Source organism: Daucus carota, chromosome 5, assembly GCF_001625215.2.
Source record: "Daucus carota subsp. sativus chromosome 5, DH1 v3.0, whole genome shotgun sequence".
Classification (NCBI taxonomy): domain Eukaryota; kingdom Viridiplantae; phylum Streptophyta; class Magnoliopsida; order Apiales; family Apiaceae; genus Daucus; species Daucus carota.
Genome location: NC_030385.2, coordinates 20143991 through 20165293, shown reverse-complemented (window position 1 = coordinate 20165293; position 21303 = coordinate 20143991). Strand labels below are relative to the sequence as shown.

The following is a 21303-nucleotide window of genomic DNA, read 5'->3' as shown; positions in this document are numbered from 1 at the left end:
ACATCTATTATTTGGTGTGTACATGCTCGGTCTAGGGTCAGGACGCTTCTCAGGGTAAGTGAGTTACGACCACCATAAGACTTCGCCAACCAAATTGTTCACACATGCTTTAGGTGGCTTATTTGACCGTGCAATGGTTGAGATCCCTAAAGATTTGTGCACTAATACCCATTTAGCGAGTGTTGGGTCAGCAATCCCAAACCATGAAAGGCTTTAGGTTACTAGGCACAAAGTCCCCTCAGACTTAATTACTCGAGTATTAATGAGCCCAACCTAGTCAATTATACGACCATTTTTTTTTCGTGAACTTTATTGCTGATATATGTATCTTTTTTTTTCTTTTCTCTTTTTTTAGAAAGGCATGTATATCCCAAAGCATCCCCTCACTAAAGAATTATAGACTCTAAGCTCAAAAGGGAATAGTCAAAATTCTACGCCCGACCCATAGTTAAGACTCAAGAAATAAGCTAGTCTAAATCTCGTCTCTAGAATAGTTATTGTGTAATTATAAGTTCCGCACAAACAATTTCTAAGTATGCAAGACATCACATATGATCAAGACTACTAACCAAGAAATTATGCAAATAAACTCATCATTGGAAATTGACCTGGTCGACAAACATTCATGGAATTATGCAAATGCAAACTAAAAAAAGAAAATAAATTAATAAAAAAATAAAAAAACTACTAAAAAAAAAAATTCAAACCAAATTAAATAACTATATGCTCTAATTTAAAGCAACTATCATGAATTTCTTAAATTTAAGACAAGGCAATATACAATTTTTATTCTAATTTTTTTTACTATTTTTTTTATTAATATTATTCGTGAGAACACATCCCCGCACTTGAATGGTTCATTGTCCTCAATGAATAATATAATATAATATAATAATATATTATAATAATTACTTATACAAAGAAAAGACAGAATACTCCCCCGATAATTGCGTGAAAGTCCTTCAGCTAAAGCCCCTTGAATTACTTTAAGTGAAGTGGACGAGTTCCATAGCACAATAATTGGTTTGCCCAAGTGGTTGGTAGTTGTTCTTTGTGACCCTGAGCTTTTGAGTTCAAATCCACCCGGCCACATTTATCTTTGACACTACACTTTGCACAACTTACACAGATATAGCGTCACCTGATGAAAACTTGAGAAAAAACACGGACACTTCTACATGAGGTGTTGGACTGGGCTGGCTACTTGAAAACTTAAGTTGTGTAGGCAGTAGCTCCCGCACGGGCAGCATGAATGCGCACGGCTAGCAGATTAAACAATAAAAAACGCAAGGATGTCCAGAAGCTCATGCACGGACAACATAAATATCACACCCCAGGCACGCACACCAGTTCTGTTAGTTTTTCTTTTCTTTTTTTTTCCTTCCAAAAATATTAAAATTTATTCCTATAATCCTGCAACACTTCACAAAAATTATCAAGGCACCTTGTGGGAGTTAAAAAAAAAATTAAAAATTCTAGATTCCTAAAAAAAATACAAAAAATAAAAATAAAACAATAATAAATAAATAAATATATATATTATAATATATTAACGTACAAAGACCTTGGGTTGCCTCCCAAGAAGCGCTTGTTTAACGTCATTAGCTTGACGTCATTACCTCATGATTTTATGGTGGCTCTTTCGGAACAATCTCAAATGGCCCAAGTGTCAAATTCGAATCTTTCAAATCATCTTCTTGGAAGTTCAGAGAATTGTTTTCATCAACTTCAACCTTACTCTCGCAAATATCATCAGTGGCTTCCTTCACAAATTCTCCAACAATATCAACAGCAAAACTTTCAGTTTCAATTGCCTGTGCCTTCATAACTTGATCTAGATCAAATTCTACTTTTTCTTCACCCACGTTTAGTGCAAGCTTGCCGGCCTTCACATCAATACTTGCTCCTGCAGTGGCCAAGAATGGTCTTCCCAAGATAATTGGAATCTCAACATCCTCATTCATCTCCAAAATAACAAAATCACAAGGAATAACAAATTTATCAACATTCACCAAAACATCTTCAAGTACACCCAGTGGATATTTTATAGTTCTATCCGCAAGTTGAAGTGATATCCTTGTTTTCTTTAGTTCTCCCAAACCAAGTCTTTTGTAGATTGAATATGGCATCAAACTCACACTAGCTCCAAGATCACACAATGCTCTTTTTACTCCGACTTTTCCAATAGTGCATGGCAAAGAAAAGCTCCCAGGATCCTTGAGCTTAGGAGGAATATTGCGTTGTATAACAGCACTACACTCTTCACTAAGACTGATTGTCTCCACCGCTTCTAACTTCTTGCGATTAGATAATACCTGTTTCATAAATTTCGCATAAAGGGGCATTTGAGCCAAAGCATCAGCAAAAGGAATGCTAATGTGTATCTCCCGAAACATCTTTAAAAATTTCTCATATTGCTTCTCTAACTTCCGGTTTGTCAACCTTTGTGGAAAAGGGATTGGAGGCACGTATTGTTTCACATTAGCTTTCGGTGGAGTCTCATCTTTTAGCTCATCCTCAATCTTTTCAGCAATTTTCATAGTAGTTTGATATGACTTTCTCTTTTTAGGAGGAAGAGTTGCATCATTCAGTTGAGGAGCTTTAACTTCTGGTAACTCTCTTCCACTCCTCAACATGATAGCCTTGCCGTGTTCTTTAACATTCACATCTGGTTGACTAGGCAGTGACCCCTGCTCACGAACACCAATCTTATTGGCAATTTGGCTAATCTGCATTTCCAACATCTTTCTGCTGTGTCTTGTGCTTGCAAGGCAATCTGAAATTGTCTTGCCCCTTCCACTTTGTCTTTGCTACTTACAATTGTCTTGTCTTTCAATTGTCTTACAAGTACAAATGCTTTGCCTATAAATATGGCATTGCATCCTTCATTTTTAGTGTTCATTCACTTTGTATTCAAAGCATTTGTAAAGCTTTCAAGTTGTTTGTAACTTGCTTGATCGTTATATCCACAGTTTTCTGTGCTTTGATAACCCGGTTGTTTTAATCACTAAATCTAGAATATACCCTGTCGAATTTATTCTACGAACTTTAGTGGACATTAAAACTGAACCATTTTAATTATATAACGACTTCAAACATTGTTATATTAATTAATTAAAATCTGATTAACAAATCATATTCAATCAGATTCACTTCCGCGACGATTTGGTACTGATTGTATTCAACCCCCCCCTTCTACAATCATATCTGGACCTAACAATTGGCATCAGAGCGGTTGATACCATTTTCCGTATCAGATCCTATACACACTCTGTAACGTCCAAATATTTTTTATTCGAATTAATTTTATTCCAAAAATTAATTTTGATTTAAAATATTTTTCTTTCAAAAATCCAAATCTCATCCAAACACTATTCATTTCAAATCCTTAAACATGAGTACACAAAAGATCAGTAGCATCAAAATCCCACCGTTCAGCAAGGAACACTTTGGCCTATGGAAGAGGCACATGTTCCTATTCCTCCGCACTGCAAACAGAAAATACATCGGGATTTTAGACAAAGGTGTTACTACTCCGATGAATGTCATATTAGCACACGAAGTGGATGGTGTGTTAATACCTCATCAGATCATTCTGAAAGAACTTTCTGAGTACACAGATGAAGAGAGTGAACAGATGAATTTAGATGATGCTCTTCAACTAATTTTGGTTGAATCTCTAGATCCAGTGATGTACAATGCTGTTGTAAATTGTAAGAACGCCAAGCAAATCTGGGATACGTTAGAGATTATCAATGAAGGCTCAGAGGAAGTTAGGGAAAACAAGAAAGAGATACTGATGGCTCAGTATGAACAGTTTGGTTCCCATCCCGGTGAAGGGATTTCAGAAGTATTTATCAGACTTAATAATTTGATAAATAATTTAAATCTGAATGGGAAATTCTACGACAAGAAAGAGGTCAACATGAAGTTTCTCTTAACCCTTCCTGAACATCTGGAACACAGAATCACTGCCATCAGGGAAAGCAGGGATCTGAATGAGATTTCTCTGGAAAGACTCTACGGAGTTTTGAAAACTTATGAACTGGAGCAAGTTCAAAGTAAACAGAGATATGGCTGGGGTAAAACACAGAACCATTCGAGAGCTCTAGTTGTTGAGTCACCTGTACTGGAAGAAAAGAAGAAGGATGTTGTTGTTCCTTCTAAAACCACTCAGGAATTTGTTGTACCTGAGATGGGTCAGACTGCTTCTTCCAGTGGTGACGAAGAGTTCTATACGATGGAAGAGCTTGAACAGTTAGAAGATCAATCTCTATCACTGTTTTCCAAGAAGTTTGGAAACATGAGATTCCGGAAGAACCCTTCCTATAAATACAAACCTACTGTTAGTAAGTTTCAGAAGGGAGGCTATTCATCTTCTACAAGCAAAGGAGGATACAAGACTGGGATGGTGGACAGAAGCAAGTTCAAATGCTTCAATTGTGGTGAACCTGGACACTTTGCAACTGAATGCAAACAGCCCAAGGTTCAAGGAAAAAGAAAAGATTCGTATGATGAGCTGAAGCAGAAGTATGATGCACTGGTTAGAAAGCATCATGGTACTTCTGGAAGTCAAAGTTTCAAAAGCAAATCTTATCTGGCAGAAGGCAAAAGCTGGGATGATACAGATAGTGATGAAGAGGAGCAGCTAGGGAATGTTGCTTTCATGGCTACTACTGGATCATCTTCACCTCCTCCTGCTGGAAGCTTTCAGGTAGATCCTACATGCCCTAAACTGTTTATGCAATTAGGACTTGAAAGAGATGATGCTATTAAAAGGATGAAAGCTGCTAATCTTAAAATTGATACTTTAGTCTTAGAAATTCATGCTTATAAAATGAATGAGATGAAAGTATTAAAACCTAAAATAGAACAATTGACTATGGACTTAGGATTACAATGTGCTAAAGTCAAAGTTCTAGAGAAAGGTGAGATTGCTTTAAGACTTCAGCTAGACGAAGAGAAAGTGAAATGTAAAGCCTTTAAGGATGCCTCCTTGATAGTCAAAGAACTTAATGATAAACAAGAGATCAAGAGAACTGTTGGAATAGGCTTTGACTATAACAAATCTGTAGGTAAGGCTAGTAACATTACTCCTTTTAAGAAGAGTGCTGAAGAGAGAGGGATTCCTTTTGTTTTGAAAGATTCCCTTAAACCTTTGTTTAAAACCTCAGAAGCTGAACCTCTTTTAGAGACTCCTGTTGTCATTAGATATGAACTAAAACAGGAAGACCTTAAAATGAAAGAGAGTAATGAGATGAGAGATGAGATTCTGACAAACCTGAAACCAATTAAAGTGAAAGGCAATGTTAGGTTGCCTAAAGCTGGTTTAGGTGTCAACCCTGAAAGAACTAAGTTCAACAAGCCTAATAACTTTGTGAATAGTAAGAACAGAAACAATAGATGCCATTCTACTGAGAATTTTAAAACTGTTAACGATAGTAGAGTAGAATCTGTTGATGTTCCTATTATTGTGACTGATACTCCTGTTGTTCCTGCTTTTGATGCATGTCATAAATCTTGTAGTGTTGATAATTGTATGACTTGTGCTTTCAATTTGATGTCTGCTTATTTTAAAAATCTGCATGCTAAAAATGAAAACACATCACCTAGTCAACACACAAACAACAAGCATGCTAGATCAAAGACTGCTAGTCCTTCTCATAAGAGAAAGGAGACTTATGTTCCAAAGCCTAAAACTAAGGTTTATAAGGCTGTTGTTAAGGAAGTAAGTTCAGTCAAGTCTGAACCAAGTATCAGTCCAAGAGGCTCTGTTGTTACACCTGATAGAAATCAGTTCTTTAAGTTTGCTGGACCCAATCAAGTGTGGGTCCCAAAGAATGTTTAATCAAATTGTCTTTTGCAGGGTGCCAGTGGAATTGTTCGTGTTACCTGGGTGCTTGACAGTGGAGCGTCAATGCACATGCCTGGCAATAAATCCCTGTTGGAAGACATAAGAGAAGGAGCTGGCCCTACAGTCAATTTTGCTGATAATAGCAAAGGTCGTACTGTGGGATATGGCAAGTACAAAATTGGAAGGATCATCATAGAAGATATTGCAATAGTTGAAGGACTTCAACATAATCTCCTGAGTGTCAGTCAATTCTGTGACAAAGGTTATTATGTTCATTTTGAAAAGGAGATATGTATCATTAAACATATCAAGGATAAGCGTCCTTCACTATGTGGCATAAGGAAAGGCAATATATTCGTAGCTGATTTGTCTTCAGGACCAGGAAACGAAGTTCACTGTTTCTACGCCAAAGCGTCTGCTGAAGATAGTTGGTTATGGCATAAGAAGCTCTCACACCTCAACTTCAAAACCATGAACTCTCTAGTCAAGAGAGATCTAGTGAGAGGGTTTCCTTCCCTGGAATTCTCAACTGATGATCTTTGTGAAGCTTGTCAGAAAGGAAAAGCGAAGAGAGCATCTCACAAAGGCAAAACCATCAATACCATTACAGATCCACTTCATTTGTTGCATATGGATTTGTTTGGCCCTGTGAATGTAGCATCCATTGATGGAGGAAGATATGCCTTGGTTATTGTGGATGACTTCTCAAAATTTACATGGGTTTACTTCCTGGCTTCTAAGGATGAAACTCCCCTGACAGTAATTGATCATATCAAGTTGGTTGAGTTGGAAAAAGGTGTTCCTGTAAAAGCTGTAAGATCAGACAATGGAACTGAGTTCAAAAATCAAACTCTAATCAACTTTTTCTCTGAAAAGGGAATTAGAAGGCAGTATTCAGCACCAAGGACTCCTCAGCAGAATGGAGTCGTCGAAAGAAAGAATCGTACACTGATCGAAGCTGCAAGGACTATGATTGCTGAAGCAAAGCTTCCTCTGTACTTTTGGGCTGAAGCTGTGTCTACTGCCTGCTATACCCAAAATAGAACTTTGATCAACAAGGATCATATGAAAACTCCATTTCATCTGTATAACAACAAGAAACCTTATGTCAAACATCTTCATGTCTTTGGAGCCAAGTGTTATGTTCTCAAGGATGGTGAAGAGAACTTGAACAAGTTTGAGCCAAAGGCTTCTGAAGCAATTTTTGTTGGTTATACAAATAATGCTTATAGAGTTTTTATAATTGATACTCTGTCAGTGAAAGTTAGTGTCAATGTTACATTTGATGACACTAAACTTCCAAGTATACAATCTGCTGATCCATCTGAGTCTCTGAAGTTTGACAACTATCCAGACTCTGATTCAGATGATGATATTCCACCTGAGGTTGAAACAGGAGATGACAACAATGATAATGATCCAGGCAATGGTGGAGGAAATGGCAATAATGCTGGAGATTCCACTGATGCCAGTGGTGGATCATCAAGTCAACCTGGCAACAACTCAGGGGGAGCTGATGGATCAACTAGTCACACATTTCAGCTTAATGATAATACTGCTGAATCATCAAGGACACATCTTCCAAGGGAAAGGATTTGGAGCAGAGATCATCCCTTTGATCTGATTATTGGTGATCCTGATGTTGGTGTAAGGACTAGAAGTGCTACGACAAATGAATGCCTATTCTCTGGGTTTCTATCTCAACTAGAACCAAAGAAAATAGAAGAAGCACTTGCTGATCCTGATTGGGTTCTTGCCATGCAAGAAGAACTCAATCAATTTGAGAGACAAGAAGTCTGGGCCCTGGTTCCAAGACCAAAAGGAAAATCTACAATTGGAGCTAGATGGGTCTTCCGTAACAAGTTAGATGGTGATGGCATTGTTGTAAGGAACAAAGCCAGACTGGTTGCAAAAGGTTATTCACAGGAAGAAGGAATTGATTATGATGAAACCTATGCTCCAGTTGCTCGTCTTGAAGCCATCAGAATATTTCTTGCATTTGCTGCACACTCCAACTTCAAGGTATATCAAATGGATGTGAAAAGTGCATTTCTGAATGGAAAGCTAGAAGAAGAAGTATATCTGGAACAGCCCCCTGGCTTTGAGAATCCAGAGTTTGCTGATTTTGTATACTTCCTATTCAAAGCTGTCTATGGACTCAAGCAGTCACCAAGGACATGGTATGACACTCTCTCTGAGTTTTTAATTGAAAACAATTTTACTAGAGGTGTCATAGACAAAACTCTCTTTTACAAATTGCGTGATAAGGATATGATATTTGTACAAATATATGTTGACGATATTATATTTGGTTCTACTAACGATAACTTGTGCAAGAGATTTGCTAAGTTGATGCAGAGTAACTATGAGATGAGTATGATGGGTGAACTGTCCTACTTCCTTGGTCTTCAAGTAAGCCAAAAGGAAGATGGAATATTCATTTGCCAATCCAAGTATGTCAGAGATCTTCTTCGAAAGTTCAATCTAGAAGACTCTTCACCAGCAAAGACACCCATGGCCACTGCCACAAAGCTTGACCAGGATAAATCTGGTAAGAAAGTCGATATCACAAGCTATCGAGGTATGATTGGCTCTCTACTTTATCTTACTGCAAGTAGACCAGATATCATGTTTGCAACATGTTTGTGTGCTAGGTTCCAAGCTGATCCTAAGGAATCACATCTTATAGCCGTCAAAAGAATCTTTAGATATCTTAAGGGTACACCTGGTTTAGGTATTTGGTACCCTAAGAATACTGGTTTTGACTTAACCGGCTATACAGATTCTGATTATGCAGGATGCAGGATTGATAGGAAGAGTACGTCTGGAAGCTGTCAATTTCTAGGACGTCGGTTGGTTTCCTGGTATAGCAAGAAGCAGCACTCAGTGTCTACCTCTACTGCTGAAGCTGAGTATATAGCTGCCGGTAGCTGCTGTGCTCAGATCTTGTGGATCAAGAACCAACTGAATGATTATGGTGTTGTAGTAAACAAAATTCCCATATTTTGTGATAATACAAGTGCCATAGCCATTTCCAACAATCCGGTTCAACATTCAAGAACCAAGCACATTGATATCAGGTATCATTTCATTCGAGAACATGTCATGAATGGTACAGTGGTGTTACATTTTGTACCCACGACTGAGCAAATTGCTGACATCTTCACGAAACCACTGGATGAATCCACTTTCTCTAAGCTGGTTTGTGAATTAGGGATGTTAAATATGACATAGTTCTCTTGTATATATTTTTCATATGCATTATATGTTTTTGTATATTTTTGTGAATGTTCTGTATAATTATATCTATTTTATTAGATTTTATATGATTTTCTGTATGTTATCTGATAATATTCTGAGTAATTATGCATGTTTGTATATTAGTCTGTAATTTTCTAAGTGCTCATACACTCCCCTGTACTATTCCCTAAGCATTTAGATAATTATTTGTAATTATTTTGTATTTTTCAAAATTAATTAAGCATAAATATTTGATTCTAAGTTAATTCATCTTTTTGAATTAAAGTTAAAATCATAAGTATTTATATTTAATTAAAGTTGAAATTTACAAAATATTTGTGTGATTTATAGTATTTTTTTTTTATAAATAGATTTTTGATTTTAATTGCAAAAAGTTTTATCTTTCAAATTAATCAAAAATCAAATTAGTATTTTTATTTTTATTTTTCTGCTAGACAATTACATTGTCTACTGCATGGCTCAGCAAGACAATCTCAAATTGTCTTGCTGAACCGGTTTCTCAGTTTATTTCTATTAAATCAAACAAAAACTCGGCAAGACAATTTGTCTTACCGAGCCTATCTCTTAATGCGTTTTTTTTTGTATCTGTAAGACAATTTTAATTGTCTTACAGACACGTGACTTGTCTGCTTCTTTAAATCTCGGCAAGACAATTTTTAAATTGTCTTACTGAGACTAAACTTGTCTTTGTCTTGCTAGCGTGTATATATTTGTCTCAAGACAATTCGAGCAAGACAATCTCGTTTGTCTTGCCCGTTACTTCATCTTCTCCAACAACTGCATATACACACAACTGCATATACACACACTCGACCTCGTTTTTCAAGTTTTAGAGATAAAAACTTGCTCGGTTTCGTATTTCAAGCTTCGATTGCTTGCTTGGTTACTCATTTTCGACTTGATCAAGTCGAAACTCTGCCGAAATTTGGACTGATTTGCTGTGATTTGTGCGTGTTCTTGCTTAAATCTGGGTTCATCGATTTGTGAGGAACGTGTGCTCTTGATTCCTGTAAACCGATTGCTTGGATTTTGAAATTAGGGTTCTTGGTTTTTGAATTTGGGGATTTTCTAAGTTAAGGGCTTGTTTGGCTTGTGATTATTTGATTTAAGGCTGCGTTTGGTTTGGAGTTAGTGTAAATTGGGGCTTTTTGTCTTAAGGGCGTGTTTGGCTGAGTTGGATTAATTGATTAAGTGCCATTTAAGTTAATTAACTTTTAATTCGATTTTACTCTAACATTTCGAATTATTAATTAATTAATTAAGCTTTAATTAATAGTTGAAATTTGCGAGACATTTGAGAATTCACATTTAATTTGAAAAATTCTCGCTTAATTCAATTTTTAATTATTAAAAATGGCCGGAGAATTCGTGGTTGCTGAGACTAACTACTGTGCCAGCCTTAACCCCGATGACTGTTCTGATAGATTCCGGACTTGGGTTAGATTTCTTTCGCGACAGAGTTTAGTCAGTACGGCACTGACTGCAGATATTCCGATTAAGCTGCAACCTCTTTTTGACTTCTACTCTAATGCTGTCAATTCAACAACTCTGGAGAATTACAAGATCATAGGGGATCTGCCTAATAGGAAACGTATTGTAATCACTGTCGATGATGTGAACCGGATCTTAGGACTTCCTAGGGACAATTTTGAGCCAGATCCCTCCGAGGATGAATTGAGACAGTTCTTTCAGGATATTCACTATCAAGGTCAGATTTTTCTCCCAAAGATGTCTAAGGGAAATCTGAAAGCTGAATGAGATGTGTTCTTTGACACCCTTGCCAAGGTGTTTGCTCCCACTAATCGAAAGAACTTTGGGAATATATCTTCAATGCTGCAAATCTTTGGATTCAGCATAGCTTATAACCGTCGAATCAATTTTGGGAAGATATTGCTGAGGGAGATTATCAGGAAGATGGGGTCTGTTGCACAGAGATCAATTCAAAGGAATGACAAAGTTGAATGCTTCTACCCCAGATTCCTGATGTTGTTTATGAATGATAAGATGAATGCTGATGATAGGCACATGTACGTCGATTCTCCTGTTGTTCCTATTCAGAGGACTTGTGCCAAGATCCAAACTCGGCTGGTCAACAAGAAAAAGCATGACAATGTACCACTGGTGGTGACTCCATTCATGCTCGAGCAATTCAGTGTTCCTTTTCAGCCTGTACAAGTTCCAGAACCACTACAACAGCAACAATATCAACAACAACAACAACAAGCAGCTAATCCAGAACAACAACAATCACCTCCACGTATCAATCAACCACTTCAACTCCTCCAAGACTACCAATCATCCAGCCAATCCTCACATTACTCTCCCTACAACCCTCCTTACAATTCACCACAACAATCACCTCACCAATCAGATTACAATTCTCCTCACCAATTTCAACATCAATCCCCTCCACAATACAACTTCTTCCCAGACCAACAAGCCTCCATTCTTCCCTCTCAATCTGAACCAATACCTTCACCTACACATACACATACCATTCCTCAACCACAATCCACTTCTCAGCCTCTGCCTGCTGATTCTGCTATCAATCCAGAGCTACAGGACTTCAGGACAGATTTACAGGTAGCTCAGGTACTTTCTAATCTCACTGATACCTTTAATATTGATATTGCAGATTTTGATTGTGATATTGGATTTGATTTCCAGACTCCCAGCATTGAACCTGAAAACACCCAGGTTCATATCCAAGCTGATGTTTCCGCTTCAACTACTGATTCTTCTTCAAACACTTCAAACAACACTACTTCAACCCCTGTTGTTAGAAAGGTAGCCCGGAAACGGAGTGGGAGTGCACTTTTACGAGATCCCGCAGCTCTGTCTCATAAGAAGCAAAGGGTGGCAGAACCAGAGACAACTGCAGCTGCATCCATTTCCTCCCAAAAGGATTTGGACTCTGAAACGGTAAATATACAGTCTCTAGATTCATTCTCTCCACAGAATGCATTTATTGAAATTGGCCGTCCGACCGCGGTATCCTGTAAAGAGTCAAGCACACAACTAGCACTCACGCTAGTAAACACTGAACCTGTGTCTTTTGATTCTTCACTTAGAGAGAGCACAGAATTTCAAAACATGTTATATGAAAATCTTTCTGATCACTCTTTCTTTTTGGATCAGGATCTACTTGGCAACCTGCAAGTACATCCGCCTTCACAGGCATTCGGAGGACAATTTGTTTCTTCACCTCCTACAGTTCCATCTCAGGGAACTATGGTTGTATATACAGGTACTGGTGACGGTGTGACAAACACGAGTGAAATCAGGCAAACACCGAGCGAAACACATGCACGAGAGGATAGTGAAAAATCTTTGAGTGTTCGTGAGGTGAGTGCACACACCAACACAGATCTGTTACAGGAACAAATGGCTGCTCTCAGGGCTGAGATAGAAAGGTTGAACGCTGAGAATGCAAGATTCAGAAGTGGAGAGTTGGTGACTCTACAAGAAAAGGTTGTTGATCCTTCATTTTCTTCCCTCAAACAGGAATTAGATGCTCATGTCAAGGGTATTCACTCTCGGATGGACAAATTTGATACAACTCAGGAGCTCTGTCTGACGAAGCTAGACAACTTGGAGCAAACTTTGGCTCAAGTTGTTCAACACTTAAAGATAAATCCGTCAACATCTCAGTCTACTCCAGAGGATCCCTCAACTAAGGGGGAGAAGGATAAGGATGACAAAGATAAGGATGACAGCAATGCTGGTGCTGGTGATAAGGGTGGTGACAAGGGTGGTGATACTGGTGATACTGATAGGAGTGATAAGGGTGGAGAAGGAGCAAGTGAAAAAGACTCTTCTGCAGCTAGAAAATCTAAAGGCAAAATGCCTGAAACTGAGAACATCTTCACTAATCAGGATTATGACAACATTCCTGAAGATGTTGATGATGATGATGCATTTGACTCTGCTTATTTTGAAGCTGAGGAAGAAGGTCGTTTCGAGGAAGGCTTTCTTTTCAATGAAGATCAGTCTGTAGATCCTGAGCACATGGAAAAGGTCAAGATGTTCAAAGCTCAACATGAAGCTAGCAAAGCAAAGCTTCAGGAACTGCAGAAACTGGTAGATGAGAAGAGGACAACTGATGAGTTGGTCAAGCTGGAGAAACAGAAACTATGGGATGCCAAGTGCAAGGAAAAGAGAGAGGATATCTCCAGAAAAGTTGGTGAAAGCTGGGATATTGCAAGGCAAATCCTCTCTGGACCTCAAAGGGAACCTTTCAATGATGGTAAATTCAAATCCTTCATTTATGACCTGAGAGAGGCTAACCCTAATGAAGATATGTTTATGCGTGCTCTTGCTCTCGAGTTAGAATATATAACTATTGGTGTCAAGAATCTTCTCAATGAATGGGAGATCATTATTTCTACTCAGAGAAACGGAACATTCAGGGTTTCAATTGATTTATTCAAGTTTCTATCTTTAACTGAAATCTGGGTGATTCGTAACAAGATCAGACGCAGTTCAAATCTGAATGAACTCCTTCGTGACAGACTTATGGATTGTGCTATTCATAACAGTCCACAAGTTGTCAGAAAGCCTTACTGTGTCAAGTTCATTCACGAGAGAAAATTTGGAACCTTCTACCTGGACCACCAACATCTTCTTAAGTATGATGTGAGTCAGTTGGTTCTTGTATCTACAATTCTACGTACCAAGGGCTTCGCTACTAAGGCCAAAGCTGATGCTGATACTGAGATTGTAAACTACTGCACAAGGAGAAACATTCAACAATACTTCAGGAAGATGAAGTATATCAAACAATCTCAGCCAGCAGATTTCATCGAAGACCCTGTGGATATTGAAGTTCAATATTATCTCTCTTTGGCTCGTGAAAGAAAGAAGCGTGGAGAATCCACTGCAGCTGAAGAGCCTACTCAGAATGAGCCTTCTACTCCAATTATTCACTGTTCAGATGCTGAAGAAGGAGAAGTCACTCGTTCTGAGTGAATAGATTGATTAGGATATTTTGTTAGATATGTTCAAGGAACATCCTTTTGTAATCTATTATGAATATGGTTTAATGTTCAATGCAAGCCATAAACTTTTGCTATTTACATTCCTTTGTTTAAATCTTTGTCTTATCTGTTAGTTGAGTTATCCTCTAGGAAATTTGCATGTTATGTTAACAAACAAATAGGGGGAGATTGAAAGGCATATGTTCAGCCTATTTGTATTTAAAAAGGTACAACTCAACTCAGATAAGAAAGCTCAGTAAATAGCAAGTCAACGGAATCCGTACGAAGAACGTCAAATGATTTATGGGAATTATATGTCAGATAAATTCCAGGATGCTGCTGCACACCACTGAAAGAAGTTCATTAATATGTTCAAGCCTCAGTGCACAAATAATCTTTTGTGGCACGTCCAGGAGTTCAGAAGATATAAAGTTTCTATACTTTATTTTATCAGAAGATTCCATTTAATGAAGAAGTACTTACAAGACGAAGACTCGACGAACAAATCAAATTCTTAAATGTTTATTTGACAAAGAATATTTGATTTAACTAGATACAGATGAACCAGACAGTACATCTGTGTATCAGTTATTCAAATTGAATATTTGAAGTCAAGCAGAGTTGGTGGTTCGTTCGTTCGACTGATCAAGACGGAGTTATTTATGTTTAAAGAAGACGGGAAGCTATTCTTCTGAAGAAGGGGTGATTTAATATTTAATAGATTATTATTTCACTTCTCAAATAATTAAATTAATTATGTAATTTATTTGTTAAATTAATTCACTTTCGAATTAATTTAATTTATGAATTTATGTGATTAAATTAATTAAGTGGATAATTTTCTATTTAAATATAATCTACATATTACATTCAATCACCTACTCAAGATCCGCAAGACAATTGGAATTGTCTTACCGAATCTCATTGAATGACTGCAAGACAAATACTGTTTGTCTTACCGAATCTCATTGAATGACTGCAAGACAAATACTGTTTGTCTTACCGAAGGTGAAGACAACTGCCAAGACAAACTCTTTGTCTTACCGAATGGTTTAGAAAGTCTGCAAGACATTCAATTTGTCTTACCGAATGCTTTGTGCCAAGACAATTAGATTGTCTGACCGAAGCCTTGTGATGCTTGCAAGACAATCTTAAATTGTCTGGCCGAATGTCTTCTGCCAAGACAATCCAAGATTGTCTGGCCGAATGGCTTCTGCAAGACAATTGCAATTGTCTTACCGAAGTTCTTGATTGTCTGACCGAATGAAGATTGTCTTACCGAAGCTCTAAATTGTCTTACGAGCTCTAAAATTGTCTTTCTGCTGTGTCTTGTGCTTGCAAGGCAATCTGAAATTGTCTTGCCCCTTCCACTTTGTCTTTGCTACTTACAATTGTCTTGTCTTTCAATTGTCTTACAAGTACAAATGCTTTGCCTATAAATATGGCATTGCATCCTTCATTTTTAGTGTTCATTCACTTTGTATTCAAAGCATTTGCAAAGCTTTCAAGTTGTTTGTAACTTGCTTGATCGTTATATCCACAGTTTTCTGTGCTTTGATAACCCGGTTGTTTTAATCACTAAATCTAGAATATACCCTGTCGAATTTATTCTACGAACTTTAGTGGACATTAAAACTGAACCATTTTAATTATATAACGACTTCAAACATTGTTATATTAATTAATTAAAATCTGATTAACAAATCATATTCAATCAGATTCACTTCCGCGACGATTTGGTACTGATTGTATTCAACCCCCCCCTTCTACAATCATATCTGGACCTAACAACTTCCCAATCAACAGGCTCTTTTTTGTCATTAGGTGGAGGTTGAAACTGTTGTTGACTTTGATACTGCTGACGTGGTTGAAAACCAGGAGGCGGATTTTGCTTTGGAGCTGCATATGATGGATTAACAGCATGATTATTGTTGTAGGAAAGATTGTTGTTGGGCCTCTGATTTGGATTGTAATAAGAATTATTCTGAACAGGTCATGATTGTCTTCCTTGGATGAAAGCTTCTTCCTCTGGAAATTGTTGTGCATGTGAGTACTGATCAGTACCAGGATCATTATACCCTTCCATTGGAGTATGTTAGGTCCAAAGTATCGTAGAAGGGGGGGTTGAATACGATACTCACTACAATTTAAAATTCTTTCGAATCTTGCGGATAAATAAATTGCAGTCCTGTAATGTGTTTCGTGTTCCGGATATTTATTGGGTCGATTTCTGAGGATATGAAAATATTAAACCAACACACAATATTTTCCAAGGTATATCTGTATATTGATAAATACCTCGAAGGTGCTATAAATCCAAACCCGAAGGTTGGCTACAATGGCTACTACTACGTACACTCACAAACCCTAGCTTCTAAATATATATATATATATATTACAAAACTAAGCTATGATTTATTTGTGTGTAGTAGTGTGCAAGGCACAAAGCCATTCCACCATAAAGGTGGTGGAGTGTGTTACAAATGAGAACAAAATCCATGGGTATTTATAGGCTTTTCATAAACTAACCATGGTTAACGAGTTCGTCCTGGACGACTTGAGTTCGTCCTGGACGGATTCGATTTATAAAAATAAATCTAACTCCAGAATGAAGTTGCGCCTGATACATTGGAGGTCAAACATGGCGCCAGTCAAACCTTGCGCCTCACAGTGCTCCACTGTGTTGGTACTTAGAGAAATTCTGAATTTGGGCTAAGTTGGGAGGTCAAAGATGGCGCCATTTTGGTCAATTGTTGCGCCAAAAAAACTGCAGAGGGAGGAAGTCAAATGTTGCGCCATTCTTGGTCAAAGGTTGCGCCAAGTTAATTTCCCCTCCACTGTACTGTGTTCATCACTTAGAAAATCTTGAGGGAAGGAAACTTGCGCCATAGTATAGTGGCACTGCTCTCTTTCATCTCTTGGGGACAAACTTTGACTTGGTCAAAGTTTGCTCCTCAAGAGTGCATTGCCTTCACTGTTATATACTTAGAAATTTTTCTAAGTGAGGAAGAGCATTTGACTTTTGGTCAAATGTTGCTCCTCACAAAGCTTCACTGTTCTCTCTCATCACTTGGGGACGAACTTTGACTTGGTCAAAGTTTGCTCCTCAAGAGTGCATGTCTTCACTTGTGATGGTACTTAGAAAATTTTCTAAGTGAGGAAGAGCTGTTGACTTTGGTCAAATGTTGTTCCTCACATTGTAATAGCTTTCCTTGTTATCACTCCTTTGACTGAGATTGACTTGAGTTTGCTCCATCCATATATTTATATTATATTCATAATATTATATAAATATATGTATAAATAAAGATATATATATATAAATGTATATAAATAATATTTATATAAACATATAGTAATATATATATATACATATATTTAAATATATTCTCATATATTTAAATATATATAATATACATAAAATTATATGTAAATATAAATATAAATATATATAGGGATATATATATCATTATCTATAGATATAAATATACACATATTTATGCACATAATATAATATATATATACACACTTAAATATATAAATGTTTATGTAAAATATAAATACATATACTATATACATATATATTTATTTAAATATATATACATATAAATATACATATACATATGTTTAAGAACATATATACATATATATTATATATATTATATTTAATTAAATATACATATATATACATATATAATTATATTTGTACATATACAAATATATAAGTGCACACATATATAAAATGTCACTTCCTGATATGGCTTTCTGTGGAAGCTTTGACATATGGCATTTGAGCAGTAAGCTTTGGCATAGCTGGCATTTGGCTTGGCTTGGCTGTGGAACAAATGACTTGATATGACTGGATCAATTCTTCGATCGATAAATACTTTGCAAAGCTCCGTACGTGCTGACGCTTAGTGCACTGGTCTGGTTCACAAGCGACTAACACTGAAGTTAAACATTGTACCGTCTTTGTCAGCAAACATTGATCAGTCGGTTCCGGGTTAGTTTATGCTTCAGTTTGTTGATTATAATTAACCAACCAAGATATAGACATATCTTGCTTCAGGGGTTGCACTGAAATCTTTCGAGTACTTGGACAACATCTTCATTGCTTCCACAATCTTGAATACTTTAATCTTTATTCTTCACTGAGGCATGAACATATTAATGAACTTCTTCCAGTGAACTTATTCCTTCAAGACTGTAGACCGCTTCTTCAACCTTTGTCTTCGTATCTTCCGATTCCGGTGCAGGCGTAGTGTTATTTACTTGTCCTGTTCTATTGTTGAGTTATCATCCCTATGTAACAGATAGGGTTGTCTTTACATTTAGACTTACAATCTCCCCCTATTTGTTTGTTAACCACAACAAGCAAATCCTCTGGAGGATAACTCAACTAACACTAGAAAAAGTAAAGTCCTGGACTAGTAAATAATGCTACAAAGTTTCTGGATCATATAATACATTTCCAGATTTCATGAATAGAAATAACAAATGTGCATATCACCTTTATTTCTCTTGTTCTTGCTTACCTGCCTGAAAATCCTCATAGTCTGTCTTGAAGAGAATTCAAAACATTCCATTATGCAAAGAACAATCAGCAGCTTCATTGAATTCTTCAGTGGTAATGAATAAGTTCTTGTCTACCACTTACTGAAGAATAAATGTATCACCTTATACTTCTCCTCCCGTTACCTTGATCAGGTTCCCCTTATTGATAAGTAGTTGTCTCCCCTTAGATGAAAGATCAATCCTCCTCCTTAGTCTCAAGAAGAATCTCCCCCTCAGTAGTACACAACTAAAGAGTAGTTTAATCCCCCTTAGTTGTAGACAGCTAAAGAAAGCTAACTTACTTTTTCTTCCCCCTTTCATATATTCTCCCCCTAAATATATTCTCCCCCTTAGTTGTGGAATCCTCCGAGGATATGTGGTATCAAATATGGTCAAGGAACGTGTACAATACTTCCTGTACCAAAGGATAATCTCCCCATAGAGAACTAAACAACGCTAAAGCTAGGGTCGAAGAAAGAGTTCAAAAGAAGGGTTTACTTTGATTGGGTTGGTTCCTATTCTGAATGAATAGGTTCCAAACGGTAAAGTAATGAGTAAAATCTGACATTCCAGTCACAACATCCACCTTGTCTTTAGGTATAAATTTGGTAATTAGTAGGTGTCTCACTAAAATGTTCTGCAGGTGTATCACTCAACACTCAAATTTCTCTCGGTTTTTGGGTAAGGGTGTCACTCACGAGTTCTGTAAGTGTATCCCTCCACACAAATACTGAGCTTCCAAAATGCTAAGTACCTGCAAGAAAATCACCTTAGCCACCCTTAAAGGGGGGTCACCGGTGGTGCAATGGGAGTTCGTAATTCCCAGTCCCTGCAGACTCATCAGATAAATCCGAATCATGGTCGACAAGTTGCCAACCACTAAGTGGCTTATCCAATTAAGGATCCAGAGTTGTTTGCTCTGGGAGGTTAGACAAAGGCTTAATTATGGCAAAGGCCTAAGTCCTCCTCAATGTCTGTGAAGACACTTGATTCAAGAGAATCATCAATCATAAATTCACACCGTGAAATGGAATGAACCGTAGTTGCTTCCGTCAATTCTTTCAACAACTTGTGAGCTTTCAATACCAATTATTATTATATGTACCTCACAAGTGTTTCACTCTTCTCAATTACCTATGTGTTTGCACTCACTCATGCTCACATATTTCTCATTCTGATATCTCACTGGTTCTTCTCAGAATCTCACCAAGTGTTTAACTCTCAATGTTTGGCTCACAGTGTTTCTCTCAGCACTCAAAGTATGGTCTTCTGTACCTGCATGAAAAAATCACCATAGCCCCTTCAAGAGAGGTCACTGGCGGTGCAATGGGGTTTCGTAAATCCCCGATCCTCAACTGACTCATCAATATATTGACTCATAGTCAGAGAGTTGCCGATCTCCTATAAATAGGAAATCCATTCCGATTGGATCCAGATCTGTTCTTATCTGTGGAGGGAGACGAGAATCCTGAAGATTTGGCAATTGAGATCCTCGTTTCCTCCTTACACCTGTAAAAGCATCAACCATCTTATTTACCGTAAAATGGTAAATGAAGAAGTTGCTTCTGGAACAAAACCTTTAACCTTACTGTGCACTCTCTTGTATTGTGTCCATAAAATTTTCAGTTTAGGCTCTTCATCAGAGTGACTACTGATGATGTGCTTGACTCAATACAAGATGCTCTGGCTGACGAGCGAATTTCAATGGACTCATCCTGTTGAGAGAATGATTCCAGAGACTGTTTTATTGCCTTTTCAGCTCTATATTCTTTTGAGAAAATATAGATGAGCAACAGTTACCTCAAGTTCAAAAGCACCTTTTCTTCTTGAGAGGTAGAGCTGTGGGTACACTATCCCTCACATCCTTATTTGCTGCAACAAGTACAGTTTCTCCCTCATTGACCTCTAGTCTAATAAGTTCCTTATCACTCCAGGGGGAAAGTTGGGATGTGTTCTGAATTTGGTTTTATAGTCTAGGATAAAGATTGTTGGTTTTCAACCTTATGACTATCTAGGAAAGCCAAGAGGCTGATAAAGTTCCGAAGAACAGAATGAGATATAAATGCACTTTAGAAAATCTATGATTTTGAATGAAAGGAATTGCATTTAATCTTTTGAGGAAAAATGAATCAGTTGTGATTGTAAAAATGATTTTCATAAAGAATGACAATCACAACTGATGAAAGAATCAAAGTTTTCCATTAAAAATTGGTTTGAGTAAGAGAGTCTGAATCTATGCATAAAAGGTTTAAATGAACTTGTCTTTGAAAAAGACACAAACTCTTGTTTCTCACTACAATTTAAAAAGGAAACAAGAAAATTTATGCGCTACAGTGTATAAAGCACTCATCACAATAATTAGTAAAAAGGCATCATACTAGCACATCGTCAAAACAGACGCTGTAAGTGACAAAGATCACCAAGTACACAAATACAAGATAATCAATGTCTCGTCCTATGACGCAACATATATAGATGCAAAATATTCTAAGAAATATTTATGAAATAAAGTAGTGGATACAAATTGTTGAAATCAATTGATAAGAAAATTTCTTTGAAGAAACTCACCACTCCAGAACATAAATATGAGACATAATAAAGATTATGTTGTCTCCCTTGTACTCAGAATATTAAACACCTAAAATATATTAGCACCAG

At 37.1% G+C, this 21303-nt stretch overlaps 1 protein-coding gene across 1 annotated transcript; it reads right to left on the bottom strand.

Annotated features, from left to right (window-relative positions):
* Window positions 1-1628: 1628 nt before the first annotated feature.
* On the bottom strand, window positions 1629-2744 carry LOC135152794 (uncharacterized). The gene has a single exon (XM_064093899.1). The coding sequence runs from the start codon at window positions 2742-2744 to the stop codon at window positions 1629-1631; it is 1116 nt and encodes a 371-aa protein (XP_063949969.1).
* Between the last annotated feature and the right edge of the window lie 18559 nt (window positions 2745-21303).

What these genes read in the sequence shown, in the direction of transcription:
- LOC135152794 (XM_064093899.1), bottom strand. Translation starts at nt 2,744, where the DNA reads ATGTTGGAAATGCAGATTAGCCAAATTGCCAATAAGATTGGTGTTCGT.